A 19239-nucleotide genomic window follows, 5' to 3' on the forward strand; every position below is an offset into this window, starting at 1 on the left:
GCCATTTTGTTCTGGTATTTTCTTTTTAAGGAAAAAAACTCAGAAACAAAACAAAAATCTGCTGGCAGTGGAACTAAATGAACTAGCATAGCAGTCTTATTAATAATAAAGCCTGTGGATACTCTCGAAACCTCCTATCTTCATTTTTAAAATGTTTTCTATTTGCTCTTAGAAAATATCGTACAGGCATACAATGTATCTTGGCCATAGCCACTCCCCACACTTCCTCCAACTTGCTACCCGTATTGCATGAGGGGTTACCCACTGGAGCATGGAAAAGTCTACCAGTGGCCACTCTCGCTAAGAAAAGTGACTCTGCCTCAGCAGCAATAAAATTCGAGTAGCTCTTCAGCTTAAGATGGGTCTTCAGGATTCAGTCCTATCCCCATCCATACTGCAGTCTTTAATTAGTTTGATCTTATGTGGGTAACCACAAACTCTGTGGGTTCATGTGTGCAACACCCACGTCACAACACCTAATTTGAAGATGGCAACCCCATCCAAGGTGGAGAGGATGTGAGCATCGATATCTCCTATTCTTCATCTATGGTCATGTAAAATGGACAAAAGCACATTAGAAGCCAGCTTGGTAATTTTTGAACAAGTTAAAAATGAATCTACTGAAGTCTCCTTTTAAACTCCTGGTATTTGTCTATGATAAAAATGTATGCCCATACAGAGATTTGAAAGTAAACGTTTAATTCTGCCCTGTATGTGATAGCTCCGGGCTAGAAGTGTCCGTCCACAGGCAAAAGGTAAGGGCCTATATCGTACTCTGGAATACTATTCTGCAAAAAGAAAACAGTAAGTACTGATACTTATACTAACATGCATAAACCTCAGATAAACACACTGGGAAAAAACAATAAAAGAGCATGCACAGCTATGGTATTTTGGACATTTTGGTGCTATTTTGTGTGTTAGGATCAAATCAGAGACTGTATTATCCTAGGTACATACTTCTGAGACACAGCTTAGCACTTTTCTTCTAAAGAAATGGGTATCATTATCACAAAGCTTGGGCATCATGGATAGATTTTAGGGTGACTGAGCATCCCGTGCAAATGTCTGCAGACATGATGAGAAGCTTTTCAGTGTTTGCAGAATTCTGTGGACACACAGTGCTCACACTCAGGCAGACTGCGTTAGCAGGGCCATGGTCTACAGGTGGAGCCCAGCCCAGTAATAAACAGGGACTGTGCCCCATTGTTTTCAAACTATTTTGATGATTGCTCCTTGGTAAGTATCTCTGCATCAGTATCTCTTGGCTAAAGCCCTTCTGGTATCAAGGGTCCCTCTAGCAGCTGTTATTCAAGTTCAGTAAAGCCACCTATGCCATGTGCTCTGCCATAACCCACACACCGTTCAGCCACATGGCCTGACCTCACTGTCCCTAGTTAATACTCCTGAGCTTTTTCTTTCACTGCTAAGGTAATATGATCAACTTATATTCCAAAATACATAACAGGCTTTGGACCTTTGGATCTTATATGGGAGACCTATACTAAATCAGATAGAATATTCAATGTATCAGAGTAAACACCAGACAACACTAAGATGATCATATTAACCAATGCACTTTGGCCTGTGGAGTCAGATTTGCAGAATACATTAGAGAAACAAGGCTCATGTTGGCCTAACACTATCTGCTGAACACTCATGGACACCTGCTAGATGCCTGCCAGTGTGAAACCTTTTGAGGAGGATTGCTGGCTTCTGAGACAGTTCTTTTTGGAAGGCAAAGTGGGGGTACTACAAAAAAGAAAGCACAGTAATAATTACTTGTCAATTGTATTATATTTAGTTGAAAGAAATTGAATTTGAATGGTCATTACAATTGCAAATGCTCCTTCCTAAATCTCGGCTGAATTCTTGTTTGCATTTGACCCATTTGATCAGGAACTAAAGAAAGGGATGCTCCTCAGCACTATCTTCAAGGCGGAATAAATTTGCATGAAAAATTGGATATGAATATGAGGGCCATCAAGATGGGATTAATGCCAAGCCTCACAACCAAGTTCAACCCCACCAAGTCCCCATGTGGAAGAATAACTAACTCTTGTCAGTTGTCCTCTCATCTGTACTCTCATGCCGTGGTATTCATTCACCAAGGAAATAAAAATGCTATAGTTATTTTAAAATAAGTGACATGAGGCAACAAGATAATAATTTCAGCTAGGTAAGGCAGGCTCTTCTTTAAACTGGCAACTTCACTATTTCATTTTTTTCTGTAGGGATGTTTCAGTTCCTCACAGTCAAACCTGGCTCTTCCATCTAGAATTCTTAAGACTTCATACTGTGTATCATTTAAAATATAGGTATCTCCTACAATATCCTATTTTAAAACTAAACCTGTCTGCATTCTTACAATCACAGTGAATATTACCAAGAGTTGAGTTCTAACTCTTAGACATCTGTACACATTGTCTTAAAACCTTCTGAAACCAGTGTTTACTCTTTACAACAAAAATCTTATAAAGCCACATGCCTTCTCACCAAATTTTGTGTGCGTGTGCGTGTGCGTGTGCGTGTGCGTGTGCGTGTGTGTGTGTGTGTGTGTGTGTGTGTGTGTGTGTGTGTGTGTGTGTGTGTGTAATTTTCAATCAAATACTAAAAGACAGATAAAGGGAAAGTAAGTTTTAAACAAAATATAGTACAACATAGAAATGTTTGGGCATAAGCTTATCAGAAGGTTTAAGGAAATAGTAATAAACCTCCATTCACTTATAAATAAGCTATGACTTAAGGGACATTGACTTGTTACATGGGTGAATGCAGACAGCCATTTCTCAACACAGTCCACACTTCACACCAAGGACCACCACAATCGCAGTAAACCCTGAAGCAGATGGTTGCAGGTGAGCTCTGCTGGCACCACAAACCAAGCAAGTGCCATGGCTGTCAGAGGTAGTTTTGGTAAAGTTCCAGACAAAATAGCATCTCTTCTCTTGGCCAGCAACAAAGCTTCATTCCATGAAAAACTGGTGTGCAATACAACGATGCTCTATTTGTTGTCTAGGTGTGCAGGGGATCTGATTCTAGGCTAAATCTTCAGAGATTAATCTGCAAGAATGCATATTTGAAACTCATTCAAGACAGAACAATTCTTCATTGTAGGGGAGTTGCTATCTAATTACTGGATTTCTAGTATCCCTGGCCTCTGCCCATTAAATGCCAGCAACTCTCATTTACTGTTGACAACCAAAAATGCTCCCGAAATATTGGAAATGCCCAGTGGGGGCAGTGACACTCTGTTGAAAGCCAAGTGGCAGTATCATCTACTTCCCCACCCCTGCCCTGCCAGTCTTTCACCTCAGATTTAGTTTTTGTTTTTACTTTATTTTTTTTATCCTCTCTCACATGGGTCTCCAAATTTCTTTCTCTATTTTCAATCTTCTCTGTTGAAAACTCATTGTTCTTGTGACCTTGCCATTCCCTACTGATCTTCTGTGGCTTCCCAGCACTGTAGGGTGAATCAACCAACCGTTTGGAGGTCAGCCATATTTAATTTCTTGCTGGAAAGGAGCAGGGTTTGACGCAGGATCTGACATAGCTTAGGCTGGCCTCAAACTTGCTATGTAGTTCAGGATGACCTTGAAATAGACACCCCTGCTTCTACTTTCCAGCAGTTGGAATTACAGGCATTTCCCCACATCTGGCTTGATCCACCCTATTTCAAATTGGGTTTATCTCCCTTCTATGTTTTCTGTGCCCTTCCTCACATAGCATTCAGAACTGAACATTCCAACTCTTTTGGGCAAGCTCTTACTAATACTTCAAAGGGCAAGTCAGGCATCATGACTTAGTGAAATCTGTATCAGATCCACTTTGCACCAGTTTGTTCTGTAGACTGCTCTCTCACAAGACTGAGTTAACAGAGGGTAGGGATTTTTATCCTAAGGATCACATAACCAGCAGGCAAAATATGAGGTCTCAAATAATTTGTTGAATTAAAGTTGAGTGATTATGTTCACATTTTGAAGATCTGTGTATATGGCATAATTGTTTTCCACTAATTTCTCACTCATGAAGAAACACCTATTATCAAGTTATTCATTCACACCAATCTGATATAGTCTTTTTTAGCGTGTTCTTTAATAAGTATTCAATTTTCAGTGAACTTGAAGACATCTCTATTGTATTTTTTTAATAGCCCAATTCTACTTTTTAATGACTAGTGAGGTAAGTCTATCTTCTTTGACCCATTCTCTAGCTTATATTTCACTTAAATCAGGTTGTTTAAAAAAAAAAGAGGCCAAATGTCTTTCTTCCTAAAATAATTCAAATGAGCTCACAGGAATATTCTTTTTAATTGTGAGTCATTTACATATTTTGAAATTTAAGTTTCATGTAAATATGGTTTGTCTGCATGAATGTCTGGGCACTACATGCAGCAGTGCCCTTGGAGGCCAGAAGAGGGTGTTTGATCCCCTGGAACTAGAGTTACAGCCTGTTTTGTGCTGCTATGTGGGTTCTGGGGATTGAACCTCAGTCCTTTAGAAGAGCATCCAGTGTTCTTAATCCCTAAGATATATCTCCATCGCCCATGAGTGATTTTAAAAAAATTATTCTTCCACCCTCTTGCTTGCTCTTCTCTCTTTTACTTTTTGTATGCAAGAGGCTGTTACTGTTCTAAGTATTAGTTAATAGTTCTGTATCAGATTTGTTTGGTATTCAACACTTGACTTTGTTAGATATTTTTTCATACTTGAGAGCGTTTTCTTCATCAATTCCTTTGCTAATTTTAGGCAAAGACTTAAATTAGCAAATTTTAAAGAGAATCTTGGTATTTGCTGGACCTCCTGGTGGTTTTGTCTGCTAATTGTCAGTTTTACTCTCTCTGTCTCTGTCTCTCTCTCTGTCTCTCTCTCATAAATGCTCTGCAGTCCCAAGATTTAGCAGCAATAATTCAGTAATATCTCTTTTAGTGACTTTCCTTTGGGTCATTAGAAGAAAAATGACTTCTGTAGAAATAATCTTCTATATAAATGTTAGTGTAGGGCTATTTTACTGGAGGCTACAAAAATGACCTTCGGAAGTATATTAAATTGAGTTTCTAGGGGCATTTCCTTCTTTCCCCTTTGGAAGATGTGCTCTAAAATCCTCTGTCCTGCTTCAGAGCATGTAAATAGCATTATGCTGAAAAATTTTTCAAGCTGTCAAGAGTAAAGTAAGTATGATAATTTAGTATAATTAAATGCCTAAGACAATCAAAATAGAACTGATCCTGGTAAGTCTTTCTCACTTGCAGGAAACTTCTTTAAAAGTAGTTATCCATGTTGCAATAATGCTGTTGAAAATCTGCAGTGTCAGCTAGTCATGGTGGCACATGTTTGCAAAGCAAGCACTTGGGAGGCAGAGGCAGGAGGTTAAGACCAGTCTGTTTCACACTGGGTTTCTGGCAGTCAGGGTTTCACAGGAAGATTTTGTCTCTAAAAGCCAAAACCAAAGTTATAGCATAGGAGTCCACAATATGCACTATTTTGCTCTCTTAAGGAAGACAGCAAGATGGGCAGATGGCCTGTCTGGTGAAGTAGTTACCTTTGAAGAAACTTGTGAGAATGGAGGGCTTGTAATGCCAGCACTGGAGGTGCAGAGCAGTAGATTGCTGGAGTTCATTGGCCTGCCAGATCAGCCTACTTGGTCACCTCCATGCCAGAGATACACTTTATGGGTGTCCTCTAGCTTCCACATGTATGCTCACTTTCATATGAACATCTGTCTGAACACACACACACACACACACACACACACACACACACAAAATATGCACATGCATGCACACACACAAAGCATATATATTTATTTGTATCTGCATATGTATGGACATAAATATGCCTTTAAATGAAGAAAGATTGCAAATAATGCATATAGTATGTAGACATGATCCTATGCATAGAGGAAATAGAATTAAAATATGCGCAAAGTGGGGGACTGGAGAGACAGCTCAGCAAAGTCCTCGCAGTGTGTGATGGCTAAGATTGCCAACTTAGCAGGATCTAGAATTGCCTAGGAGACAAAACTTTGAGTATGCCTGCAAAGGATTATCTAGACGTGGTTAAGTGGAGTGGACAGACCCACCTTAACTGTGGATGGCACCCTTCCATGTGCTGGGGGCCTAGAGGAAAAAAAGGCAGAAAGTGAGCTGAATAGGGCATTTATGGCTCGCTGTTTCCTGATTGTGAACACAATTTGATTGTCTGACCTAAGATCCTGCTTCCAAGACTCCCTGTACACACGTGGCTGCACCCTTGGACAGTTAACTAGAATAAGTGCTCTTTCCTTTAAACTGTGAATGTTAGAGCATTTTATCACAGTAACAGGAAAAGTAACTGAGTCAGGGAAACTGGAGCTGGAGTGTGAAGTCACTGCTGTGATAAACTGGTCCACGGTCCTTTGGAACTGTGTAGGGAGCCGTCCCTGCATTCTCCATTACAAGATGGCACCTGCATCCGGCAGGCACCGAATGTAAACAAGTTATTGCGCAGGCGCTGGGTAACTTTCCATTCCTTGATCTCTGCCTCTTCCGTGGTGTCATATGATCCGATGAACTACAGCCAATCATGGGGGAGGCGGCGGTTGCCAGCCTTTATTAGGGGACGGGATTCTTGGTTCGGGATCTCCGCTTTTGTAAGCTTATGCTCTCTCTCTCTCAAGACGCATAAAGCTTTACTGCAGAAGGATCCGAGTGTCCTGTGTTGTTCTTGCCGGCAAGACAATCGCATGGGACAGAACTGGTTTGCAAGAAGAATGTGCATGAGTTTGAAATTTGGACTAGACAAGCCCTCAAATACTGAAAGCATAGCTTAATGGTGCATTATGGTAGGAACATAGAGGACAAGTATTCTTAGAGAAAACAGATAGTAGAGGTTCAGTTCCCAAAGTTTCAGAAGGGAACAAAGGCTATCAAGCACTGGGTAGAGACCAGTTCTTGTTACATTCTGGCATAGAGTCTGCTGAAATTCTGCATGTGTCCTAAGAACTTGTGCGATGGTGAATTAAAAAGTCATGAATTAATGTCTTTGAGAGAAAGAATTCTAAGACAGCATAACCTCCGGCTGTGGTGTGGCTGCTGTTGTTCAGTTCTTTTATTCAGATCTACAGCAAGAGAGGGAGAGAGAGAGGGAGCCGGAAGATTGAGCCTCAAATGAAACTCGAGCTTGGGAATTTTAAACAGTGCTGGAATTCTTTTTTTGTTTTCTTACAGACAGGGTTTCTCTGTGTAGCTTTGGAGCCTGTCCTGGGACTCGCTCTGTAGACCAGGCAGGCCTCAATTTCACAGAGAGATCCTTTTGCCTCTGCCTCCAGAGTGCTGAGATTAAAGGCATGCACCACCACCTGTAACAGTGCTGCAATTCTTAAAGGCTATACAAACATTTGAAGTTGGTCCAAATCCATTCTGCATTATGGGATATCACCAAGGAGACATGACTTTGTACAGCCTGTGAGGGGTTATCTAGATTAGGTAAATTAAAGCGGGAAGACCCAACTGAACCATGGGCAACACCACAGTATTCAGTTTGACTGAAATTAAAGTTAGCTCTGTGTCTTTTACTTTTACTCGTTAAAAGTAGCAACTCTACCTTTTTTTTTTTTACCCTATACTAGTATCATTAACATGACTATAGATATAAATTATGATTGATAACTGGAAGGAGAATAATTAAGGAGAAAATAATAACAACAGTTGATTTTGCTGAGTGCATCCCAATTCTCATGGAAATCCTTTGCATTTTACTTGTGGTCTCATTTTACAGATTTAAGTAGAAGAAATATACAGAGTCCTCACAGCATGTAAGCATAGGAGCTATAAAACACTTTGTTTCTGGTCCTAGCTAGTTGGTAACCACAGGGGAAAAGTTGAAAGACAGGTATACTGCTTACCTAGCCACCTTCAGGCATACCTGACCTTTGACACTGCATGATACCACAGTCATCTATGTTCACTTGGGAAAACCATGTAACTGGATTACAAAACAAAAATGTTTTGAGTAAGTTTGAGGTAATATTTTGTTTATGATTTAACAAATAAAGCTTGCCTGAAGATCAGAGTGTGGAGCTAGCCACTAGTTAGCCAGAGAGGCCAGAAAGTGGTGGCACACACTTTTTTTTTTTTTTCTCCGTGGCTTTGGAGGCTGTCCTGGAACTAGCTCTTGTAGACCAGGCTGGTCTCGAACTCACAGAGATCCACCTGCCTCTGCCTCCCGAGGCAGGCTTGTGGCAGACACTTTTAATCACAGCACTGGGGAGACAAAGGCAGGCAGATCTCTGTGAGTTCAAGGCCACCCTGGGCTACATAGACTTGATCCAGTCTAAAAGAGAAACAGAGCCAGTCAGTGGTGGATCATGCTTTGATCCCAGCACTGGGGAATCACACATCTTTAATCCCAGCACTAGGGGAGATAGAGACCGGAGTGATATCATGGAGAGAGGAATATAAGGCAGGAGACAGAGCTCAAAGCATTCAGTCTGAGGATTGCTAGAGACATGATAGCCCCTTTGGTCTGAGGATTCAGTAGAGGTAAGAACTGGTGGCTGGCTGCTTTGCATCTCTGATCTTTCAGCATTTACCCCCATATATGATTTGGGTTTTTATTATTAAAAGCAATTAGAATTAGAGCTACATAAGTTTGTAAGTGTGTGTGTGTGTGTGTGTGTGTGTGTGTGTGTGCCCTTGCCTGCAGGTTGAATGCATTCTAAAAGACTGGGACTTTGCATATCTCAATCTAGCCTAGAAGTGGAATGTGAAGACATGAGATCTGAGCCTGGTTACATTTCCATCTTCCATTTGACAATGTCCTATACTTTACTTTCATGCCAGCTTTCTCATCCGTAAAACCGGAGTGAGGAGATTTATCTTGGTAGTGAGGTGCAGAGTAAATGGGGGCAATTGTTATCAAGTGGCATGACTAGGCAAGTAGAAGACAATCGATGCTGGGGTCAGATCCGCTCAAAGCCATAGTTTTTGATATTTGCTTTTTAAACTTGGAAAACTGAACAGAGAGGACACTGGACAGGACAATAGTCCTAACGCTACTGTATCTTGCCTTAGAGGTCTTTTGAGGATCCGATGAGAGTTTGTGTTGTTTTTCTAAATTCTAAAGAGCCAGAGCAGGGATTCACTTGCTCTTTTGACAGAATCAGATTTAAGACCATGCCAGAGGACCAGAAAAACCCTTCCCATGCCATTTACTTTATTACAAAAACTAGGCAGTAAAATTGCCTTTTTCGGTGGACAGTCTTCTGAGTTTTAGCACATGTATGCATTTATGTAACCATCTCCATGATTGCCATATAGAATAGGACTTCAGCTTCTGAGTCGGTTTCCCCCCCCCCCCCCCCCCCGCAAACGCTTTTCACATTTATATTGCAGAAACACTTAAACATAAGAGAAAAGGATTTAGATAAATGTGCTGAAGATGCAAATTAATGAAACTGTCTTTTTGCACAAATGTCTGCAGTCTCCAGGTTCTGCAGCTCCCCCCCACCCCCCGGGCCATTTTGGCTGGTGTTTGTGTAAACTCTCTTTCCACAGAAGGAATCAGCCACAGATTCAGAACTGGACCACCACAGCAATGGTGCATGCTGTGGAAACAATCCCTAACATAGTTAATGTGATCCCTTTTGTTTTTACTGGTCTTCGTTTTCCCAGCCATGTTTCTTCTGTCATTTTCTCTGTAAAATGAACAAGACTGGAATAACCCACACCTTTTACATCGGGGGAAAATTATTTGACTGGGGAAAAGAAGATACAGAGTTTTTGAGAGAGCAACGTCAGGGCTTTCAGAACTCCGGATCTCCCCGATTTAATGACATTAGTCTTCTAAGCATTCCAGTCCTTTCCCTAATCCATCACCCGGCGCCTGCCAGCGCCCCCTGGGAGACAGACTTTGGGACAAACTTCTTTCCTAGGTCAGCCCGCCCACCTCCCGCCGCGAGCGCTCCCTGCGTAAGTGACTTGTGCTGACACAACGCACCGAATCTGGTGGAGGGAGCTTTCCGGGTGACTCACGTCTTTGCTATTTGCCTTTATTTCTGGGGTGTTTTAGCTGCCGTTTTCTTCCCTCTGGTTTTAATTTTGAGAGGAGAGAAAAAAAAAAAAACCTCAAAATGAATCAAGAATGACTGTCCTTGCTACTAACCCTCCCCCACCTTAAAGTTGACTCTCTTCACAAGTTTCATAACTACCCAAGGCGTGCGGGGGTGGCACAGGTAGGAAGGCATTAACTAACTACTCCTGAATCTGAAGTTGCCAGCCTAACCGAGCCACGCGAGAGGACACTTTCTGAATCTCCCTCACAACCCGGGCGTTTGCCGCGGCGGATGTAACGTGTGCAGCTCGTTCCTTTCTACTGCTGCTTTGCGTTGATGTGGGTCACGCTGAAATCCATCTCAGCACTGCCAGCGATGCCCGAAGCAGCGTGAATTCCAAGACATCCTCCAGCCGTTTTGTTTCTGTCCAAGGTAAATACGCTGTGCAAAATACGGAGCCACCAAAGGATGCCAGGGAGGGGGATCAGAAGGGGAACCCCTCACGGTTCCCGGACGCGTGGCTCGTTTATCTCCGCCAGGAGAAGGCGCGCAGCCCCGATCCCCCTGGTCTCCCTCTTTAAAGCCCCCATCGGGCCACCGAGGTGGGCTGCGCGATCGCAATCTGTCCAGCAGCCCCGGCCCTCCCCCGCCCCCCGGCTTGGTTTTTCCCAGTCGTGGAGGTTGGGCTAGGGGCTAGGGTGCAAGGAGTGTCGGCGCCCGCAGCGGGAGACCGGGAGGCGCGGGGACTCGGAGTTGGCTTCAGAGGCGCCGGGCGCGGAGGTGAGCGGCGGGGACCCAGCGGCCAGGGCAGGATCCTGGGGGCGGGACCGGGGCTTCTTTGCACACTGGGGAGTGGGAGGAGCTGGGGGTCCTGGCTGCCAACCCGCCCACGGTCCCACGGCCGCTTTGTGGCGGGTTCCCTCCCCCTTTCTGGAGACGTCTGAAATCCCTTGGGATCTGAGGGGCTGGAGGGCCAACGAACTGGGGAGTTGGGAGTGGGCGACAGCTGTATGGCTCCGCACTCCTTTCCCCACTAATCCAAGAAGGTACGAAAAGAGATGGAAAGAGTCGCGTAACCAGAAACTTCGCTCTCATCCCAACCTGGGCGGGGAGGAGCGGCGGGGGCGGGGACCCCGGAAGGCAGGTGGTCGGCGGGGGCGGTAGGAGCGGGGAGCTGGGGACCGGAGAACTTTGCTCGTAGGGCCCAGAGGGCTCTGCGAAAAGTTCTAGGCGAGAGAAGAGTGCGATCCCGGCAGGAGCAAGGCGGGAGGTGGCTCTGGTACAGATGTGAGCCCGGAAGAGGCAGGCTTAGTGCCCGGGAGTGGGGATCGCGTCCTACGGTGGGGAAGGGCGCACGCGGAGGCTGGGGCCGGGTGGGGAATGTGGGGACAACTTGGCTCGTACTCGGGGCGCTGCGGCTGTCCTCACACTTCTCTCCCGCTTGTCCCAGGTCGCTCATCCTCTCCTGCCTTGCGAAAGGCGCCAACAAAAGAGTCGAGGAGGTGCCACCCCAGCGGCGACGGGAGGAGGAGCGCTGAGGCCCGAGTCGCTACCGGCCGTGCGTACTCGCTGGAGGGAAGGGCGGGGAGCCGCTCCGGGAGGGGAACGCCCGGTGGCGCGGGGTAAGCCAAGTTCCAGCTTTGGTGTGTCCCCCACCCCCTTGACTCCCACGCGAGGAAAGTTTGCAGCCGACGCTTGCGGCGGCTCGCGTCCGCTGGGCCCAGCCGGTCGAGCCTTCGGAGCGGGCGCCGTCCCAGCTCCGGAGAGCTGCGAGCCGCGATGCCTGGGGCGGGCTCCCGGGGCCCGGCCGCCGGGGACGGGCGGCTGCGGCTGGCACGGCTGGCACTGGTGCTGCTGGGTTGGGTCTCCGCCTCGGCTCCCAGCTCTTCGGTACCCTCGTCTTCCACCTCCCCGGTGGCCTTCCTGGCCTCGGGGTCTGTGCAGCCTCCACCAGCCGAGCGATGCCCCGCGGCGTGCGAGTGCTCCGAGGCGGCGCGTACAGTCAAATGCGTTAACCGCAACCTGATGGAGGTGCCCGGGGATCTGCCTTCTTATGTTCGCAACCTCTTCCTCACCGGCAACCAGATGACGGTCCTCCCGGCTGGCGCTTTCGCCCGGCGGCCGCCTCTGGTGGACCTGGAAACGCTCAACCTAAGTGGCAACCACCTGAAGGAGGTGTGTGCGGGTGCCTTCGACCATCTGCCGGGCCTGCGCCACCTCGACCTCAGCCACAACCCTCTCACCAACCTCAGCGCCTTCGCCTTTGCGGGCAGCAACGCCAGCGTCTCGGCCCCCAGCTCCCTGGTGGAGCTGATCCTGAACCACATCGTGCCCCCTGAGGATCAGCGGCAGAATGGAAGCTTCGAGGGCATGGTGGCCTTCGAGGGCATGGTGGCAGCTGCCCTGCGCTCAGGCCTTGCGCTGCAAGGGCTTCATCACCTGGAGCTGGCCAGCAATCACTTCCTTTACCTGCCTCGGGACTTACTAGCCCAGCTGCCCAGTCTCAAGCACCTGGACCTTCGGAACAACTCCCTGGTGAGCCTGACCTATGCATCCTTTCGCAACCTGACACACCTCGAAAAACTCCACTTGGAGGACAACGCCCTCAAGGTCCTTCACAACTCCACTTTGGCCGAATGGCAAGGCCTGGCTCATGTCAAGGTGTACCTGGACAACAATCCCTGGGTTTGCGACTGCTACATGGCTGACATGGTGGCCTGGCTTAAAGAGACAGAGGTGGTGCCGGATAAAGCCAGGCTCACCTGTGCATTCCCAGAAAAAATGAGGAATCGTGCCCTCTTGGACCTCAACAGCTCTGACCTGGACTGTGACGCTATCCTTCCCCCATCCCTGCAGACTTCCTATGTCTTCCTAGGTATTGTTTTAGCTCTGATAGGCGCTATTTTCCTCCTCGTTTTGTATTTGAACCGTAAAGGCATTAAAAAGTGGATGCATAACATCAGAGATGCCTGCAGGGATCACATGGAAGGGTATCATTACAGATACGAAATCAATGCGGACCCCAGGTTAACAAACCTCAGTTCCAACTCGGATGTCTGAGAAGCAGGACTGGTCAAGGACAGCTCTGCATGAGGTGTAGACTTCAAGTTTTTATGTTTTGTTTTGTTTTTTTGTTCTTTCTTTACTAGGCTTGCTCCACTTCCACCCTCCACCATGGACACCAATGACTTTGACTGAAAGCAGTGAAGGGATTTTGCTTCCTTGTTATGTAAAACTCTTGGTGTGTTCTGTTAATGTAAGAACATGAACAACTGTGCATACAGTGTTTATTTACCCTTTTCCTTTCAGTACTCCTCGATGCCTGCGGAGGGATTTTTTTTCCCCCAAAAGTTCCAGCATGGACATGGACTCTTCCTTTATTCAGTTCAAGTTGTAGCACAGATAGCATTCAACGGAAGCTGCCTCAAGTTTTTTGAGAAAAATACTTTTTTCATAAATATGAGTTTCATCCTCATCTACATAAACTATGGAGAAAATAATTGCATCCCTAAACTGCCTGCAGACCTTAGCAAGCTCTTCCATAGAACCTAGTGCACAGGTGCGCCTGCATCCGAGAGCATGCTTACATTTTACTGTTCTGCATATTAAAGAAAAATTGCAACTTCAGATAACTTCTTTGACAAACTAAATTACTTTTTGATTGCAGTTTATAGGAAACTGACCTAAGGGTTTTTCCGTTTTTTGTTTTTGTTTTTTTTTTTTTTTTATAAACTGCATTGAGATCCAACAGACTGGATTGTTTAAAAAAAAAATCAATAAAGAGTCTGAAAAGAAGCCTGATGTGTTCAAGTTTGGTATTTTGAAGCGAGGATTAAAGGCAATGATACTGAATGGTCTTGGTTCAGATGAGAAATCATTAGTCAGCAGACCTGAGACCAAACTGGAGCAGTGTCTTATATACATTGACACGATAGTGCTGAAATGGTGGATTCTTTTAGGGCTTCAATAGAATTAAAATTATTACAGGGCCAGACTATTAAAGGTCCCCAAGTTAATGGTGTTCAGCGTTGTGAAGCTGGCAATAGTAAAGAGTTCTTTACGGTAAACGCCTCACAGCTGCCACTTTGTATAGACTAATGACGTTGTTACGACAGAAATAATATTAAAACTGAATGAAGTTGCTCCGTGGAATTTTAGAGCCAAGTGTGAGCTGAAGTGGCAACAAATGTGTGAAAATGAAGTATCTTAAAATATTCTAGAATAAAATATTTTAAAACACAAAATATTTTCAGAGGTCACAAATCAGAAGTCAGAGTCATGAGAATATTTTTTAAAAAATTCAAAGTGGACCAAAGAATGTATTTTTAAAATTACCATGACTGCATTTAAGCTTAAATAAATGACCAGAGATAAATATTTGTATCTAGGAACAAGTGTCATAAGTAATTATTGGGTTTTTATGCTCAGTATTTTAAGAATTTGAGGGCTTTTTTAAAAAGGCTAAGCCCTGAGCACGATGGAAGTGTATATACCCCCATAAGGAAAAAAACTATATTTAGATATAAATTATAGCAATTCTTCATTAATATTCTTGTTGTCCTTTACTTTTCTAGACATCTCTAATCCCCCGCCCCCTGTCCGCATTGGCCAGTTACGGTAAACAGTAAATTCCATTAATCTGTCTCCAAGTCAGTAAATAAAGGAACTTAAATTTAGCCATTATTCCCCAACTTAAAATAGGAGGACACTTGCATCAGTAAACTTCAGGACCTGTTTTCCTTTTAAGTGATTCATGTCTACAGGATTTTACATTTGAAATAAAACTTACACTTTGCTATTTTTAAGTAGAGTAGCTCGTACCTTAAGTGATAAACTCTTTTGCAGACTACTTCTTGCTGTTGAATTCAGAATTTTTCAAAACTATGTGAATCTGTTTGTTATTCAGAATTGGTTATATAGTCTAGTCAGAATATGGGGGTTTAGGACCTTCAGCTCTGTATAGCTTATTTTGTGAAATAGTCTTCATTATTTATGGGTAATATTTCTGTTCCTATAATTACCTGAGTAAAAGGCTATGGTACTTAGAGTTTCATTAAACATGTTAAGTGTTTATGTGGTGTTTACAAACTGGCTGCCAGCCATTATTTTCAAAGAATAATGAAAATGTTAGTCTGCCAAAAACAGTAAAGATACCTCATAAATAATAGAAATGAGATATTGATGACAGGTTTGTGTGTGTGTGTGTGTGTGTGTGTGTGTGTGTGTGTGTGTGTGTGTGTGTATTGTACAGTACTGATAGAGCCTGTATTACAAGGATATTTCTTTGCCACCTGATAATTGAACAGTTAAAATTTGTGCATTATTGAAGATTCAGGAACTCTGTAGGCTCATTGGTTTTTATTTTTATTTTTTTTTCTATCAACTCCCAAAGCAGTGATGAATCTGATCAAATGAAGATGATTTCCTGTTTGGAGGTGGCTGTTTTACAGTTGTTCTTCCCCCCACCCCACCCCCATTGTCCTCTCATGCATGAACCTGCTGATGTAGTAGAAGAGCCTTCTTTGGTATGGTCATAGTACATGATATTTAGAAGCTCACAGGCCTTCTAAGTTCCTCAGAAGACAAGTGCTATATAAATACAATATGCATTATGGGAAATGTGAAACAAAAAATTGTGACTTTATTTAAAATAATCACACTTGTTATAAATACTGTTCTTTACCATTATACACTGTTCTTAGAAACCTACAACATTCCATTTTAAAACAAAATTTTGGCTGTTATTTTACTTTATCACAGGAGGTAAGTGTTCAGCAGACATCCTTTATCCTTAGCAAATTTCCTTTGAAGAAAGAGAAACACATCTTTTAATCTCCTAATTGGAAAAACTATCTGAATATCTAATACATTTCTAGTTAATTGAAACAAAGATTTTATTTGCCCCCACATTAGTGCTCTCTGGTGACATTCACTCTTCAGCATCAATTTTTGTTGTCAGTTTGGTTGCCCTGAGTGCAAGTCATTGGCAATCTATTAAGATTTTTCTTGCAACAGAGGGAGGCTTTGAAACACGTTTGGTGGGTTAATTTCGTTTGTTGGTTTTAAGAAAGAAAAGTTCCAGACTAAAAGATGAACCAGAAGGCTGGGTTGGAAATGCATGGTGATTCACAATTAGTAAGTTCTCATGAAAGATCATGATTGACAGGGAATGTGAATAAAAGCTCATTGCAGTATTAAAATAAAAATCACCTACACCTTACTTTACCATCTTAGAAGTGGCTTAGAAGAAGGCAACCAATCCATGACTTTCTTCCTTGGGCAATTTCTTCTTCTCCCTTGGCCCCGGGATCTAATGAGAAGCTCACTTTGTTGAAGATGTTAGAAGCTTTGCTATTCAAGTTTGCTGGAGTTCATCCTCCATGTCATTTCCATTTTCCATTTGATTTTTCTCCAAAGACTTCGATAACAGATGCTATGAGTATCTGCAAGGCTAAGAGCTAGGTGTTCTTGCTCTGAAATTCCCTAGCTGTCCAGCCTTTGGAGCAGCATCAGGAAGACAAACTTCATTAAATCCGGTTGGGGAGAAAAGGCAGGAAATTCCATTTGTGGATAACGTACAAAATTGTTAATAATTTCTTCTTAGAAGGTTTTAGCGGCACAGCAGAGGTGTGTTAGAAATGGGTAGCTTAAGAAGCCCTGTGCTGTCCTGTGCTACAGTCTCCTCTCAGATGGGGAAAACAGCTCCTTGAAGGGCTCACACAATTACCTTTGCATTGTCCTTGGAGACTGGATTTAAAAAGGCAGGCTTTTAAATTGTGTGTTTTATCTGAGAACATCTTAGCAGCTCGGTGATTGCCATGGGTTAAAAAGAAAACCTAGACTTAAAATTGTGTACGATATGGTTTATATATGTACAGATGCATGAATCCTTAGTGTTTCAAACTCCGAAGGGCTCTTAGACAGGTCAGGCAACTGTTCCATTCTACAAATGAAGAAATGATGACTGTCATTTACCCATAGCATAATGAATGCCAGCCATTCCAGACGCCTGGATTCTAAGCTACCCAGCTCTCACCCTGATTGACAAATGGCTGTATTGCTAATTACCTATCTTGAAAGTTCCTGTGTCTAAGTTTTAAAAAGACAATTTCCTTGTTGCACTTGTGTTTTGAGTGAGCGTTCCAATCTCCTTCAGATTTTTCTTCAAAATTAGTAACAGGTACCAAGCCTAAGGTCCCTGAACATATGCTAATGTTTTTGAAATATTTTCCTGATGGTTGTTACTATAAAACATCTCTGTATCTATAGCATGATGGGAAATAGTTTTATAATCATATTATTTGGAAGTTGTACAGAAGAATGGATTTTTATGACAGCATTTTCATATATGCCTGTCCACCCTCATGATAGGAAATATTTTGGAAACTCCGTAGTGAAATTTGGATTGAAAGAACAGAAACTCTGGAATGTTGGATAATGTGTATAATTCTGTTTTGAAGAGGAATTAGTTTAGTTGGTGAGAAATGAAACAAATTAGGCCAAGTTCATGCTCATGAAGTTTGTCACCAGGTGAAGGGGTCAGTTTTGCATGATTATGGTCTGCTCTCTGGCTGTGCCTATGCCAGGTGTATGTTACCGTCCTTCCTGGGTCTGGAACCAACCAAACAGGGAAGCTCCAGCAATGCAAAGCATTCTCACCTTATTAAAGACTGCGTGTTGACAGGCTGTGGCCAGCTCTCCTGCTGCACAGGTTTGGTCTCTGTGCATGCGGCCACACAGACAAGAACTTTAGCTGTCTCCCATTGTGGTCTACATGCCACAGATTGCAAAAGGTTTGACATTTATGTGGGTACCTTTGAATGTATCCTGTGGGAAATTAGGTTTGCTTAATTATCTAAAGTAAAAATGTGCCTTAAGTTATGACTGCTACATTACAAACTTACATGTAAACTTTTATTAAATATGCTTGTTGTTTAGCCAACATTTTATGATAGTAAGGCCTATTTATGATTCAGCTTAGTTTGATTAATGTCAGAAAACACTTGTTATCAAGGAGGCAAGAACTTAAAATACAATTAACAATCAGACTTTTGTGGAAAGTACATATTTAATAATATGTTTTAATTTAAGGATATATTCAATATATACATATATATTGAAAGCTTGTAGATGTTTCCCACTAGGACTACCCTTACTAGTTTTAGGTTGATTTCTCTAAAGACAGTTGTGACATATGATATTTCAAGGACTAGCTGTGACTTTAGGCAGGTCAGTTTGCAAACAGACCCTTCATGGACAGTCTCCAGTGTTAGAATGTGATGGTAGTGAACTTCAAAGAAGACAGCTTTTCAATCAGACACATTCTGTGATCATTCATATAGATCCTAACTGTGGCTATAAAGTGTCTAAAACACATATTTAAGTTAATTTATACTTTCAAATATTTAAATATAATTTATAAATATTTAAAACTTCAGGGGTCAGGGATAGCACAGTGTTTGATACTGTCATCCAGGGGGAAAAGTCTGAATATTGAGATAAACTACTTTATGTCACAGGTATTTTACATATGTAATTTACGTAAATCACACGTAAATTACATATCCCTAAAATTGTTTGGGTAGCCAGTTTTGGAATACTCAGTTTCCTGCCGAAGACATGTCCTGTGACTTAGGGAACTCTCTAGTGAGCACTGTTGTGCCTGCCTGTGTTTCTGCTTTTGCCATTTTCTCCCTTAATGCAAATGCCTGAAGGAGAATGACTATTATCTAAACTCTGAAAGGAATGTTGAAGCCTATTTAAACGTACAGAGTTCACTTTTTGTCCTAAGGGTTTTATATCAAGTTCTATAGAGCAATAAAGTATTTGTGGACAGGATTTTGAACCATAAGAAAACTAGCTAGTTGCCGTTTTAAACCCGTGCAAAGTGTTGATTTTCTTCGTGAAAGCAATACCTTTAGAAGTGAAGTTAGCTCAGAAGGAGACAGAGAGAAGGAAGGAGGAATGGTGGAGGGAGGCAGGAAGGAGGCAGGTATGAAGGAACATGTGCAAAGTTAATTGACCTTTTCCACACTAGGAAGTAGTTTCCAAGGCAAGCTGTGTCCTTGCCTGCACTCTGCGTTTATTTCGGATGTTATGTGTGTACTGGATCGTTTAAATTTCATGCAAGCTGCGAACTGTGTATTGATCTTTTCATTTATTTGCTTTAAAATCTCAATGAGGCTTCATGAATCATTTGTCTAGGTT

The 19239-nt window shown here is 43.0% G+C and overlaps 1 protein-coding gene across 1 annotated transcript; it reads left to right on the plus strand.

Moving 5' to 3' along the window:
* Positions 1–11779: 11779 nt before the first annotated feature.
* On the plus strand, positions 11780–15103 carry Tpbg (trophoblast glycoprotein). Its single transcript, XM_035443829.1, has one exon. The coding sequence runs from the start codon at positions 11812–11814 to the stop codon at positions 13090–13092; it is 1281 nt and encodes a 426-aa protein (XP_035299720.1). The 5' UTR covers positions 11780–11811; the 3' UTR covers positions 13093–15103.
* The last annotated feature ends 4136 nt before the right edge of the window (positions 15104–19239 follow it).

This window comes from Cricetulus griseus, chromosome 4 (assembly GCF_003668045.3).
Source record: "Cricetulus griseus strain 17A/GY chromosome 4, alternate assembly CriGri-PICRH-1.0, whole genome shotgun sequence".
In the NCBI taxonomy this organism is placed as follows: Eukaryota; Metazoa; Chordata; class Mammalia; order Rodentia; family Cricetidae; genus Cricetulus; species Cricetulus griseus.